The sequence below is a fragment of the Pecten maximus genome, chromosome 11 (genome assembly GCF_902652985.1).
Source record: "Pecten maximus chromosome 11, xPecMax1.1, whole genome shotgun sequence".
Taxonomy (NCBI): Eukaryota; Metazoa; Mollusca; class Bivalvia; order Pectinida; family Pectinidae; genus Pecten; species Pecten maximus.
Window position 1 is genome coordinate 4,530,946 of NC_047025.1, and position 14,518 is coordinate 4,545,463.

The 14,518-nt window shown below is 38.3% G+C and overlaps 1 protein-coding gene across 1 annotated transcript; it reads left to right on the forward strand.

Moving 5' to 3' along the window:
• Positions 1-337: 337 nt before the first annotated feature.
• LOC117337570 (large neutral amino acids transporter small subunit 2-like) lies at positions 338-13,680 on the forward strand. The gene is made up of 10 exons (XM_033898610.1): positions 338-1,150; positions 2,311-2,436; positions 3,300-3,405; positions 4,247-4,291; positions 7,626-7,749; positions 8,981-9,084; positions 9,973-10,069; positions 11,771-11,920; positions 12,501-12,678; positions 13,251-13,680. The coding sequence occupies exons 1-10, from the start codon at positions 691-693 to the stop codon at positions 13,301-13,303; spliced, it is 1,443 nt and encodes a 480-aa protein (XP_033754501.1). The 5' UTR covers positions 338-690; the 3' UTR covers positions 13,304-13,680.
• The last annotated feature ends 838 nt before the right edge of the window (positions 13,681-14,518 follow it).

Sequence of the window (14,518 nt, forward strand, 5' to 3'; positions counted from 1 at the left end):
GACTACAAAAATGTATATATACATGTATATATATATCATCCGTCTTTGATACTATCTAGTTAGAGTCTATATAAATCTCTGAAATCTTCTCGAATCTGTTCGGCAATATTTTGATCGACTAATCAAAATCTTTCTTCATAATTAAATAAAACATTTCTTTTATGAAAATGCCTTGTTTTGTGTCCAGAGATGGTAGCACGTTTCTGATTGGTAAGATTTCCGAAGCTATTTTCAACTGAACCAATCAGATTACTTTATTTGGTTCATGAATAATTCATGATATCGTGAGACTTTCGGTGCAAGCGCCCCTACGGGATCGATCAGACCTAAGCGAGGACAAATCACGTGGGTACCAATGATGACGCTTACGTAATATTAGAAGCAAGATCGAAAATGATGTCAACAGATCCTTAAATTTGACGAAGTTCAAATCGACGAACAAGTATCCTTAATATGATATTCGGAGCCCCTTCGACTTTACCATATATTCTAACAACTACCAGCGACAAATTTTCCTCAAGCCACGGATGCAAGTCGAAGTTAACGCCTTCATCATATTTGTGTAAAATGTCGGGGCTGCCAACAAGCGTGACCTGGATACTGCATGATATAGGTCAAGGTCTTGTCAAACCTTGAGACCTGTCTATATCTGGGATCGTCTAGCCGACGAACAACCTCGCAGAACAGAAGATGGAGCAGTCTGAAAGTGAAAGTAGGACTGTTGTTGTTACCGAGGTGGACCACGTGAGCATGAAAAAGTCTATCAGCCTGCTTCACTGTACAGCAATCCTAATTTCTGTGACCGGTCATATCTCCATTTTTATCACGCCGACAGCAATATTTCAATATTCAGAGTCTGTAGGCATTTCTCTGCTGATCTGGTGTGTCGGCGGTATGATCAACATGGGGGTGTGTTTGTGTTTCACTGAGATGGGAACCATTTACCCCAAGGCTGGTGGAGGGTATGCTTATGTCCTTAAAGTATTTGGCGATCTGCCAGGTTTTATGATTATGTACGGGTATATAATAATGATCTGTTGTCCATTCTGGGCATTTGTCGCGTATATCGCATCATTGTACACTCTTCAGCCGATTCAAGGATGCAGGCCTTCAGAAATGACTGTCAAATTACTGGCCGCATGGATTTTAGGTAAGTATGATTGGTTTTGCAGAAGAGGGAGATGAGATGAACTTTTTTTTGCATCCACCTGTATGAATTTACAATCGTACTATATGTACATGTAGCATATATGGTACCATCGTCTAAGCTAATTAAATTATAACTAATTGCCAAGGAAAAGCAATTACGTAGTTGTGAGCTGAGAAACCAAGTGCACAAATAAAAACAGTATCAAAGATGGTTTTCATATTTTTATTGGAGACGTATAATGTATAAATCGTAGAGATTTGCTGCTGAAGTAGGTCACACTTTCTGCCTTGCATATATGTGCCTTCATTTGTAATCGATGGTGCGGACTCCGAGGAATGTGTGCTTGCATGTGCCTGAACATGGAACCAAGAGTTGTTGTGACAGCAATCTGCACATGGCCTCGCTCATTTAAAATATAAGAATTTGAAGGTTCATATCATGATTTTTACTTTTAGCGTTTATCGGATATTTACATTTTTGTTATTTGTCGAACATTGACAAATAACAAAAAATGTAAATATTGTATAATAAACATGCATCATGATATGAACCTTCGAAGCTTTAAATTTGACAGGACTAAATCAGAGAATAAAATTGTATACACGTTAAACACCCCTATTCTACAACATACAGAGATTATTAATATATTGTCTCTAGTCGTGTTCAAATTTAGAACTTATCCTCAGTTATATTTTATGAATACTTCATGTTGACATGACAAAAAATTGTGAAGAAAAAAGAGGAGAAAAGTAGAGAAAAGATAATATTTTTGGACACCGATATCCCTGCTGGGTCTCTAAGTGTTGCCTTTTAAGCCGAAAAAGCATGCTCTGTTAGCTGAGTTTCAGAGACAGTATCAGGGTTCGCCCTGGACCCAAAATCATGGGCCATTTTGATAAGATTTCAGAAATATTATGGGCCAAAACAGAAAATTGAAGAAATTTGTTAGTTTTGGTGGGCCATTTTGGAAAATATGGGGCAAATAACCCCATGGCCCCCTCCAGAGTTATCCCTGCAATATAGCCTAAATGCAGCTAAGAAGTCACACAGACCTGTTCCATTTACACTGCTAATGTGCTAATTGATTACATTTGCCTTTGTTGATTTACATTGTCTCCATCCCTAAAAACGTTGATTTAAGCAGACTCTGTATGTTTCAGTGACTTTGGTGGCCCTCAACTGTGTCTATATGAAGTATGTGACCAAGGTACAGGCGTTTCTCTCCCTCACCAAAATCATTGCTCTCCTAATTATCATAACTGGAGGAATAGTTCGCCTGATCCAAGGTAAAAAGTTGGTTACTCATAACCGAATAAGGAAGTACATTACTCATTAACCCTTTCAACCCTAAGAAACTTTAGTGGACTCTGCCATTCATTATTGATGTCCAATATGGTCAGCAGGGGTGAAAGTGTTAACAAATAATTCACTACTCATTACCAAATATGATCATTGTTTGTTATTCAATTACCTAATAAGGAAACCATTGTATGCTACTCATGACCAAATAAGGAGATCATTGTGTATTACTCATTACCAAATAAGGAGAACATTGTATGTTACTCATTACCAAATAAGGAGAACATTGTATGTTACTCATTACCAAATAAGGAGATCATTGTATGCTACTCATTACCAAATAAGGAGATCATTGTATGTTACTCATTACCAAATAAGGAGATCATTGTATGCTACTCATTACCAAATAAGGAGATACATTGTGGTTTACTCATTACCAAATAAGGAGATACATTGTTCATTACCAAATAAGGAAGTTTAAGTTCATTGTATGTTATACTCATTACCAAATAAGGTGATCACTGTGTGATGCTCATTACCAAATAAGGAGGTGTCTTATATGTTACTCATCATCAAATACAGAAATAAGTTTAAGATCGATGTGACCTTGACATTTATTTGACTGAAACTTTTTTCTGACTTTCAAGTTAGTGTGACCTTGACATTGTTTTACTGAGACTGTTGGATGACCTTTATGTGCATGCATGACCTTAACATGTATGTACAGCATTAACCTTCACTCATGACCTTGAACTTGCCCTGAATGGAAGACCAACCTTCAAAATACAAAATGTTGTTCATTTTTCTTTAAAAAACTTATACCGGTATATTGTATCAATTTTACTTGAAGGTGAGACAGAAAACTTAGTAAATGCTTTCCCAAAGACAGCAGAGAGTCTAGAGGCAGGAAATTTAGCCATGGCCATATTTTTTTCAATATTCACCTACGGGGGATGGTGAGTTATTTGCCTTGTTTGCACCCAATTTTATAATAAATAATTATATATATGTATGTATACATTATGAATAAAATATAAATAAATTGCAATCTACAATAAAAGGTGTAGGAATCTTAAATAATTATACATTGGTGATAGAATTTATAAGTGTAACATATAGCACATGATTAATTTAATCTAAATCACTGCTAGGGATCGAACCCGTGACCTCTGGCTTGCTAGTCTTGCGCTCAACTGATCGAGCTAAAGAGAAGATCTCTCTAGCCATGCGGTATATCGGGCTAGTATTCACCAGGGTTATATAATAAGCATTAGAAAACAACTAGAGCTTAGAATAAAAATATTATCAATAACATATACATGTACAATGTATATCCAAAAAATATGTAAAGATATATTTCTCTTAAAAATCTTGCACTCCTCATATTACCTTTAGACACACCTGTTTTTTGTTTGAGGATTGAACAAAGTACATTGGTTTATGGATGTATAGACCAAAAATTGAACTTCAATTTGAATAAACTTAATAAGTGGTTGAGGTAAAGAGTGCAAATTTTTTTGTCGTTTTTTGGTTTATATAAGGATTATTATCTCATTGGTCTTAATGGTCGTCAATAACTTTGCAAGATAGAAGTAAACAGTTGTATGAAAAAATCACAAAAATCAATGCATCTTTATGGAAAACAGTTCATTTAAGTATGATGTCATCAAAACATGTGCTCATTTTTTTGTTGTAATATTTTATGGACAGATTAAATACAGGTAAACCAATGAAAAATTGCATTACAACTCAAAGTAAGTTATGAAGCAATTGTATAATTTTGTATCTTTTTTTAAGGCAGGTTCTCTGTAGTCTAATGGAAGAAGTGAGAGATCCGGGGAGGTAAGAAAATAGATTTCATACCTTTCAGGGCCCAGGGCAAACTTTCAAAAGCACTCGTCCATCGGACTAGTGGCCTGGTTGAAAGTACTCATCCGAACAAAGAATTCACTAGTCCGGAAAAACAATCCAATTTTCATTGAGCCATTTTTATTAGCTCACCTGCCCGAAGGGCAAGTGAGCTTATGCCGTGGCGCGGCGTCCGTCGTCCGTCCCTCCGTCCGGCCGTCCGTCCGGCGTCAACTTTTCCATTCAAGCAACTTCTTCTCAATAACCAAAAGGCCCAGAGACCTAATATTGGGCCTGTAGCATGCTGGGGTGAAGGGCTACCAAGTTTGTTCAAATGAATAAAGTTGACCTTCATTCAAGGTCACAGGGGTCAAAAAGGCTAAAATCTTTAAACGACTTCTTCTCAATAACCAAGAGTCCCAGGGAGTTGATATTGGGTCTGTGGCATGCTGGGGTGAAGGGCTACCAAGTTTGTTCAAATGAATGACCTTGACTTTCATTCAAGGTCACAGGGGTCAAATATGCTTTAAAAAAATTAAACGACTTCTTCTAAATAACCAAGAGTCCCAGGGACTTGATATTGGGTCTGTAGCATGCTGGGGTGAAGGGCTACCAAGTTTGTTCAAATGAATGACCTTGACCTTCATTCAAGGTCACAGGAGTTGAAAAGGCTAAAATATTTAAACGACTTCTTCTCAATAACCAAGAGTCCCAGGGAGTTGATATTAGGTCTGTAGCATGCTGGGGGGAAGGGCTACCAAGTTTGTTCAAATGAATGACCTTGACCTTCATTCAAGGTCACAGGAGTCGAAAAGGCTAAAATATTTAAACGACTTCTTCTCAATAACCAAGAGTCCCAGGGAGTTGATATTAGGTCTGTAGCATGCTGGGGTGAAGGGCTACCAAGTTTGTTCAAATAAATGACCTTGACCTTCATTCAAGGTCACAGGAGTCAAAAAGGCTAAAATCTTTAAACGACTTCTTCTCAATAACCAAGAGTCCCAGAGACCTTATATTTGGCCTGTAGCATGCTGGGGTGAAGGGCTACCAAGTTTGTTCAAATGAATGACCTTGACTTTCATTCGAGGTCACAGGAGTCAAAAAGACTAAAATCTTTAAAAGACTTCTTCTCAATAACCAAGAGTCCCAGAGACCTAATATTTGGCCTGTAGCATGCTGGGGTGAAGGGCTACCAAGTTTGTTCAAATAAATAAAGTTGACCTTCATTCAAGGTCACAGGGGTCAAAAAGACTAAAATCTTTTAAACGACTTCTTCTCAATAACCAAGAGTCCCAGAGACCTAATATTTGGCCTGTAGCATGCTGGGGTGAAGGGCTCCCAAGTTTGTTCAAATAAATGACCTTGACCTTCATTCAAGGTCACAGGAGTCAAAAAGGCTAAAATCTTTAAACGACTTCTTCTCAATAACCAAGAGGCCCAGGGAGTTGATATTTGGCCTGTAGCATGCTGGGGTGAAGGGCTACCAAGTTTGTTCAAATGAATGACCTTGACCTTCATTCAAGGTCACAGGAGTCAAAAAGGCTAAAATCTTTAAACGACTTCTTCTCAATAACCAAGAGTCCCAGAAACCTAATATTTGGCCTGTAGCATGCTGGGGTGAAGGGCTCCCAAGTTTGTTCAAATAAATGACCTTGACCTTCATTCAAGGTCACAGGAGTCAAAAAGGCTAAAATCTTTAAACGACTTCTTCTCAATAACCTAGAGTCCCAGGGAGTTGATATTGGGTCTGTAGCATGCTGAGGTGAAGTGCTACCAACTTTGTTCAAATGACATTGATATTTATTCAAGGTCAAAGGGGTCAAAAAGGCTGAAATATTTAAATGACTTCTTCTCAATAACCAAGAGTCCCATGGAGTTGATATTGGGTCTGTGGCATGCTGGGGTGGAGGGCTACCAAGTTTGTTCAAATGAATGACCCTGACTCACATTCAAAGTCATGTCGATCAAGTATGCTTAAATCTTTAAATGACTTTTAGTGAATAGCTTAAGTGCCGAGAGACATTATATTGGTCCTGTAGCATGCTTTCAAATAACTGCAGGATCCATATATATATGAAAAGATCACTGCATTGCAGGTGAGCGATTCGGGCCCATTGGGCCCTTGTTCAGACATCCTCGGACAACACCCATTATACTTACTTGTCAACCGGAACACTCAGAGGTTATCCATCATCGTACTTGGACTTCTGATTTCTGATCTACAGACAAAGATAGGCCCACTTACCTGCTATTATGCAGTAATTTTACTATTTTTCATAGTAATGGCACAAAAAAGGATACATAACTAACAATGCATTTATTGTTAAGCAATTTTATTAACGAATACTGAAATAACATAGAAAAATTCTACTCGTCCGACGGACTAGTTGAAAATCAAAATCACTCGTCTGTCGGGCAAAATCTACGTGTCAGGACAAGCGGACGAGTGCTTTTGCGGGGCCCTGTCCTAGATGTTCAGATAATATAACAGAGCACATGATTAATCAAATTAAAATGACTACCCCCACTAGGGGTTAAACCCAGGACCTCTGGCTTACTAGCTTTATGCTCAACCAATCAAGCTAAAGACAAGATCTCTCTAGCCGAGCAGTATATTGGGACTAGTATTTTTCAGGATTGCATACTCCCCCTCTAGGAAAGAACTTTTCCTCAGATTTTTCCAAGGTTAACAACGATATGCTTGTGGAGCAAGAATGAGTATTTTCCCCAAATTCCCTACATGGGCACAGCAAGGGTGCATGATTAATTAAATCAAAATCACTTCCTTGGCTAGGAATAGAACTCAAAACCTCTGGCTTACTAGCTTAGACTCAACCGATTGAGCTAAAGAGATCCCTCTAGCCAAGTGGTATATTGCAGCTACTTGTAGTACTTATCAGGGTTACAATAATATTGAAGCTATGATTGTCACAGGGCGGTGAAGTGTATCCCAGATCATGCGGACGTGAAAAGGTATGAGGTACCAGGGTTTTTTCTGAGGGCTTTTTGGGACTGTTAATGGGCCCCATTCCCAATTGAAATTATTTCATATTTTAAGCAAATACCAAAATAAACAGTTTGATCATAAAAAAAATTCCCAAATTTTCTTCCTAAAAAGAGACAAAAAGACCCCTTCCCAAACCAGTGAGAAAAAGCCCTGGGTATACTTACCCAACCAGTTTCCAGTTTCTTCAATTTTGTCTTACAGTAATTATAACACCCTCATGCGTTTCCATCCGGGCCAATGAGAGTGAAAGTATATGTTTATATATCTTTTTACCTGTTTTGCAATTGTTGTAGTTCTTAGTTTTTTTGTAATTTTTTACAGAGATGCTCCTCGAGCTGTGTATTTGTCCTTTGCCATTATCGTCCTGAAATACATCCTCACAAACCTCGCTTATTTCATCGTTTTGTCACCTCACCAGATCCTTCATACAGACGCTATAGCAGTGGTCAGTATGTACAAGTTTTGAACAAATCATGAAAATATTGATTGGAAAAGTATTAGAAATCTGTTTTAAACCATTTCTATACTTTGCTCCAGTTCGATAATCTCTCCTGTCTAATGGGAGGTATTATATTGTTAGACAGGATGTCAGAATACTCAGATGTCAAATTAAACAGTGTATCAGAATACTCAGGTGTTGGATAAGACAGGATGTCAGAATACTTAGGTGTCAGATTAGACAGGATGTCAGAATACTCAGGTGTTGGATAAGACAGGATGTCAGAATACTTAGGTGTCAGATTAGACAGGATGTCAGAATACTCAGGTGTTGGATAAGACATGTCAGAATACCCAAGTATCTTATTAGACAGGATGTCAGAATACTTAGGTGTCATATTAGACAGGATGTAAGAATGATCAGGTGTCAGATTAGACAGGATGTAAGAATGATCAGGTGTCAGATTAGACAGGATGTAAGAATACTCAGGTGTTAGATTAGACATGTCAGAATACCCAAGTATCTTATTAGACAGGATGTCAGAATACTCAGGTGTCTGATTAGACATGAAGTCTAAACTTTCAAAGGTCAGATTAGACAGGATATTAGGATACTCAGGTCTATGGTAAGAGAGGATGTCAGAATATTAACCAGTGTCGGATTTGACAGCCTCACAATCTCAGAGTATTCAAGGGTCAGATTAGACAGGCATTTTCTTTCAAGGACGTCAGTAAGCACAGTGGTCATAATACAAAGGGTCAGAATGTTCAACTAAATGTATTCACCAGGAAAAATGTTAATTGCAATGGCATGCAAATTTGGATAGGAAGAACTAAAATAATATACAGGCACATTGGACCTTTTCTATGTCTCTTCTGTAGATTTTTACAGATCTTGATGTGTTAATGTAAAATGTTAATTGCAATGGCACTTAAATTTGACAGGAAGAATTAAAATAATATACAGGCACATTGGACCTTTTTTATGTCTCTTCTGTAGATTTTTACAGATCTTGATATGTTAATGTAAAATGTTAATTGCAATGGCACTTAAATTTGACAGGAAGATTTAAATATTATACAGGCACATTGGACCTTTTCTATGTCTCTTCTGTAGATTTTTACAGGTCTAGACATGTTAATGTAAAATGTTAATTGCGATGGCATGTAAATTTTGACAGGAAGAACTAAAATGTTATACAGGTACATTGGACTTTTTTTTATGTCCTATTTTGCAGATTTTTACAGACATGCTGTACCCGCCAATGACACCAGTCATTTCCATCCTCGTTGGGTTGTGCTGTGTGGGAGTCTTAAATGCCAGCATCATGGGACATTCAAGGTACGACACTACATTTGATCCTTGTCGGAGAAATAACTCTAAAATTGCAAATTTTAATGCCTAGAAATTAAACCATATCATGCTAGGGAATTGTGAAATTATTGATTTGGTTGATAAACTTTGCTTCACAAGTAAAAACTAATTGGGAGGTACCAGAATATATAGATTGTACGGACCTTAAAAATTGTTTGAGTTTCAGAGCAGTGTTTGGAAAGTGCTGATTCAGAAATACATTATTGTAAATGCTGGAAAATTGCTTGAAGTTTGATAGTTAGTTCATTAGTCAGTTTGACAGTTGAAGTGTGTTATGAAATTTTCTAAGAAGACACCTTTTGAATCTTCCTCATATCTTGTATGCAGGTGCCCCCCTTGGTTCCAAGTTGTGTATAATTAAATTTGCGACTGATCAAAAATCAGAATGACTGACAGGTGTTGTTTTTGTGCTGCGTTATGCCGCTATGCAATAGTGACATTCAAAGTCAGACATCAAGAGTTCAGGTTAGACTTTTGTTTGTTCAGTAACATTCACCATCCATTAGTGCAACTAAAATTGGGATCTTATTATTTTCTTCTTGTTAAACAACTGTCTTCTTCGTAATGTCTTACTTGTTCTGCATGCATACAACTCGCTCAAATCGGAGGCTGTTCTTCAATGACCATAGCTGTTGATAGCATGTTAAACAATACAAAACCAAACCATACCAAATTTAAACCATCCAGTTAATTTTATGGTGCCAAATCACATTGTTGCACAATGTTGCGAATTCCTGTATTACCGGTACATCTCAAATAAATTGGAATATTTTACATATGCCTTTTTCTAGGCTGCAGCTTTTTGACAGTGAAGATTTTTATCAATATTAATCAGGTTTAAATGTCTTTCCACAGAATCTTATTTGCAGGAGCCAGAAATGGACACGCCCCTTTGATACTTGGAACACTACATGTACGGTTCCTTACACCCTGGGCAGCAATCATCGTCATGGTAACAAAATTCTTTTATTTATAATTTAATTTTTCTAGTTGCATCATATTATTTCATGGTGTTTTTAATATTTCCGTGACACAGAATTTTCCAAATGTAAGATTTGATAATACAATGAAGTGCTATTTTTTGATGGTACAAAAGCGTTTAGTCAGCTGGAAAATTGTCATGAGGCATTATTATCGCCCTGTGAACAGCCAGGGTCATTTTGAGGCGGGGTCTCCTTGTAGTAGTTGGTGACTACCTCACTGAACAATATTCAAGAGGCCCATCACATGCAATCTAGAGCAATTAGGGTGAAGTTTCTTGCCAAGGGACACAACTACAACAGCTCATGCTGGCCTATTCCTCAGCTTCCCGAGAAACACAAACTGACACTGGTAGGGAGTGTTGAACAAGGTATCTTGGATCTTCACCCAAGATTACGTGGCCGACACTCTAACCGACTGAGCTATTGCGGCCCCCTCACCTGAGATTTCTTGGCCGGCACTCTTTTACCGAATGAGTTATCGTGGCCCCCTCACCTGTGATTTCTTGGCCGGCACTCTAACCGACTGAGCTATCGCTGCCCCCTCACCTGAGATTTCTTGGCCAGCACTCTAACCGACTGAGCTATCTCGGCCCCTGGTCATTTGTACTCGTTGCTTGACAAAGGAAATAGACATTTTTTTTAGGTCATCTGACCCGAAGGGTCAGGATGACCTATAGTCATCATGTTTCGTCCGTCGTCGTGCGCTGTCCGCCTTGCGTAAACTTTTCACATTGCAAACTTCTTCTCAAGTTCCACCAGTGGGATTGAGCTGAAACTTGCCTGAAATGATGCTGGGATGGTCCTGAGGAAGTGTTGTTATTTTTCAGGTCGGTCAGAAATCCAAGATGGCTGCCATGGAAGCCATCTTGAAAAACACATTTTAAACTTCTTCTCCAGTTCCACTGGTGCCATTGAGCTGGAAATTGGTGAAGATGTTAAGGAAGGAGAGCCAACAAAGTGTTGTTATTTTTCGGCTTCGTAAAAACTTTGACATGGCAGCCACGGCGGCCATTTTGTAACATGATTGCGCAATCCTGGTTTTTCTGGACAACACCTATTTCAAACTTCTATTCAAATTCCGACAGTGGGATTCAGTTCTTACTTACCAGAAATGATCCTGAGATGGTCCTGGCCAAGTGTTGTTATTTTTCAAGTCGGTCAGAAATCCAAGATGGCCGCCATGGCAGCCATCTTGAAAAACACATTTTAAACTTCTTCTCCAGTTCCTCTGGTGCCATTGAGCTGGAAATTGGTGAAGATGTTAAGGAAGGAGAGCCAACAAAGTGTTGTTATTTTTCAGCCTCGTAAAAACTTTGACATGGCAGCCACGGCGGTCATTTTGTAACATGATTGCGCAGTCATGGTTTTCCTGAACAACACCTATTTCAAACTTCTTCTCAAATTCCACCTGTGGAGATAGTCTTGATCAAGTGTTGTTATTTTTCTGGTTGATCCAAATTCCTAGATGGCCACCATGGCCAACAGTGCCACTATACCTGCTACAGAGAATGCATACTACAATAATATTTTTTTCTAAGGGTCTTTAATTTAGAGTCAGATGACCGTTAAGGCCCTTGGGCCTCTTCTTTTATAATCTAGTGAACAGTTTTCAATTCCTGTTGATGTTAAAGTTAGAACATCTTTTCAGATCTTATGTGTGTTTGTTACAGAGTGCCTGGTCCCTGGTCATGCTGGTGACGGGAGGACTGACAACATTTATGGAGTTTATTCAGGTTTTCTCTACGATCCTCAGTATATGTGTCATATCTGCTCAGTTGTACTTACGCAAGACCCAACCAGACATCAACAGACCATTTAAGGTAGGCTGAGTTGGCCGTGACTTGATTCTCGTACGGCGGTGTTGATACAAACGAGGTTTATTTAAAATTCACTGACTATATATAGGCAATACCCCGTAAGCCAGCTGAACGTGTTTGTTTTAAAGCAGCCAATACTGAGACAATAATTTGATATGTCTGTGGACATTCCTTGTTTAATAGGCAATACTGAGACTGAAATCTATCTCATTCTAACCTAGTTATACCTTTTTCAGGCTAACATAGTTTTAACTTTTTCAGGTTAACTTAGTTATAACTCTATCAGGATAACCTACTCATAACTGTCAGACATACTTAGTTTTAACAGTTTTAGGCTAACCTAGTGATAAGTATTTCAGAATAACCTTGTTATAACTATTTCAGGCTTACCTAGTTATAACTATTTTAGGCTAACCTAGTGATAACTATTTCAGGCTTACCTAGTTATAACTGTTTCAGGCTAACCTAGTTATAACTATTTCAGACATACTTAGTTTTAACTGTTTTAGGCTAACCTAGTGATAAGTATTTCAGAATAACCAACTATTTCAGACTGACCTATAGCTAGTTATAAATATTTCAGGCTAACCTTGTGATGGCTGTGACGGTTTTGGCTGTCAATGCGATCCTGCTGGTAATGTGTGTGGTCGCTGCCCCTAAAAGGATTGGTCTTGGTCTTGGAGTGTGGCTAACTGGTATTCCAGTGTATATAGTGTTTGTGCAATGGAAGTCCAAACCCAAAGGATTCAACAAGTGTATGGGTAAGTATCTTACCTGATAATATTCAGTTTCATGATATACCTGCATGGCCCATTCTTCTACTTTAAACCCCCCTTACATAGAAATTAATTTGAGATAACCATTTTAAGGCACTAATAAGCTTCAGTAGCTAATAAATAAGCTTATTATAAGATAATTTGATATGTGACTTGACTGACTTAAACTTTCAAATTATTGAACTTGATGTATATATTCCATAATATATTGAAGGTAATGAAAAATACTCAATTTACTATAGAGTTTAATTTCAATCTTTACTTTTCTATTGTCAATAAAAATACATGTAGTACAGGAAATTTGATAAAAATATCCGTGCTTAGTGTTTATGTCCGTGATAAGGACAATAACAACCATATGCAAATATTTTTAAAAAAGATGAAATTGAAAATGAAAGCTAAAATACCAGAATTTTTTTTATAAATATTTTTCAATGAAAGTTATATTTTAAAAAGTGATAGTAATGACTTTGATAGTAAGATAATTAAACAATGATTGTTTGAGTGAAAATTAAAATATAACAGATATTCTTTATTAAAAAAAATTACTATTTCAGCAAAGATCACACGCAGCATACAGAAGGGCCTTCTGCTGGGAAAGTCAGTATAGGGTCGTCACAGGTGCCTAACTACATAAAGCTCCCTTGCTGGGAAAGTTATTGTGATAGAATCACTCTAACTTTCTGGAAAACATACAAATACTCAATTCTTTGTGAAAGTAACTCCTATGTTTCTTGAATGATTTCGATGAAAGTTAGTTGAAAGGGTTGACGGATGGCACAATAGTAACTTGCCTTTCACCTAGGCAGGTGGGACTTGATTCCTGATCTAACATGAAATGATATGGGATCACCTGACTGACCATGTGTTTCGTTTTTTCCCCTGGGTATTCCGGTTTTCTCGGATACTCCCCTGCCTTATAAGATAAGTATCCCCCATAAGATTTGTATACGGATACTAAAACTGACCATGGGATTTGTATCCCCCCCCCCCATAGGAAATATATCTCCCTAACCATTAAAAACCTTAGCAGTACATGGGTGTTTAATATATTGATTTTATGTACAAGAAAGTATAATTGAATTTTTTTGTTTTCATAATTAGAGGATTAAAAGAGTTTTTAAGGTATTGGAGGAATGGAATGGAGTGTTCAATATATTGATTTTGTAGCGGGACTGGACTGGGTCGATCATCGGTGACCAGGTAGCTCAAATGGAAGAGCATCCGGCTAGTGTTCGGAGGTCCCGGGTTCGAACCCCGGTCTGGCCGCTACATTTTCTCCTCTCCTGTTACAAAATTGGCGCCCAACTAAAATACCCATGGTGGTGGTATAAGGGTCTCGTGTGTCTTTGAGGGCAAAGACTTGGAAAAAAGGAGGGAGGTGTGTAGCGGGACTGGACCGGGTCGATCATCGGCGACCAGGTAGCTCAATCGGTAGAGCATCCGGCTAGTGTTCGGAGGTCCCGGGTTCGAACCCCGGTCTGGCCGTGCATTTTTCCACTCCTATTACATTTGGTGCCTGTGACCAAACCTTGTTTCAAGTGAGGTGAATACTTGACAAGGGGATACCCGAACCTGGGTTGTGAGTTGTGAAGTCTTCGGGGTCGAAGACTTAAAAAAAAAGGAGGGAAGAGTGTAGCGGAACTGGACCGGGTCGATCATCGGCGACCAGGTAGCTCAATCGGTAGAGCATCCGGCTAGTGTTCGGAGGTCCCGGGTTCGAACCCCGGTCTGGCCGTGCATTTTTCCACTCCTACTACAATTTTATGTACTAGAAAATATAATTGAACTTTGTTTTTCATAATTAGAGGATTAAAAGAGGTTT

Excerpts from the sequence above, each read along its gene's own strand:
- LOC117337570 (XM_033898610.1), top strand. The coding sequence starts at position 691 with ATGGAGCAGTCTGAAAGTGAAAGTAGGACTGTTGTTGTTACCGAGGTG. Across the intron at positions 4,292-7,625 it reads GAAGTGAGAGATCCGGGGAG|AGATGCTCCTCGAGCTGTGT; the intron begins GTAAGAAAATAG and ends AATTTTTTACAG. Across the intron at positions 10,070-11,770 it reads GGGCAGCAATCATCGTCATG|AGTGCCTGGTCCCTGGTCAT; the intron begins GTAACAAAATTC and ends TGTTTGTTACAG.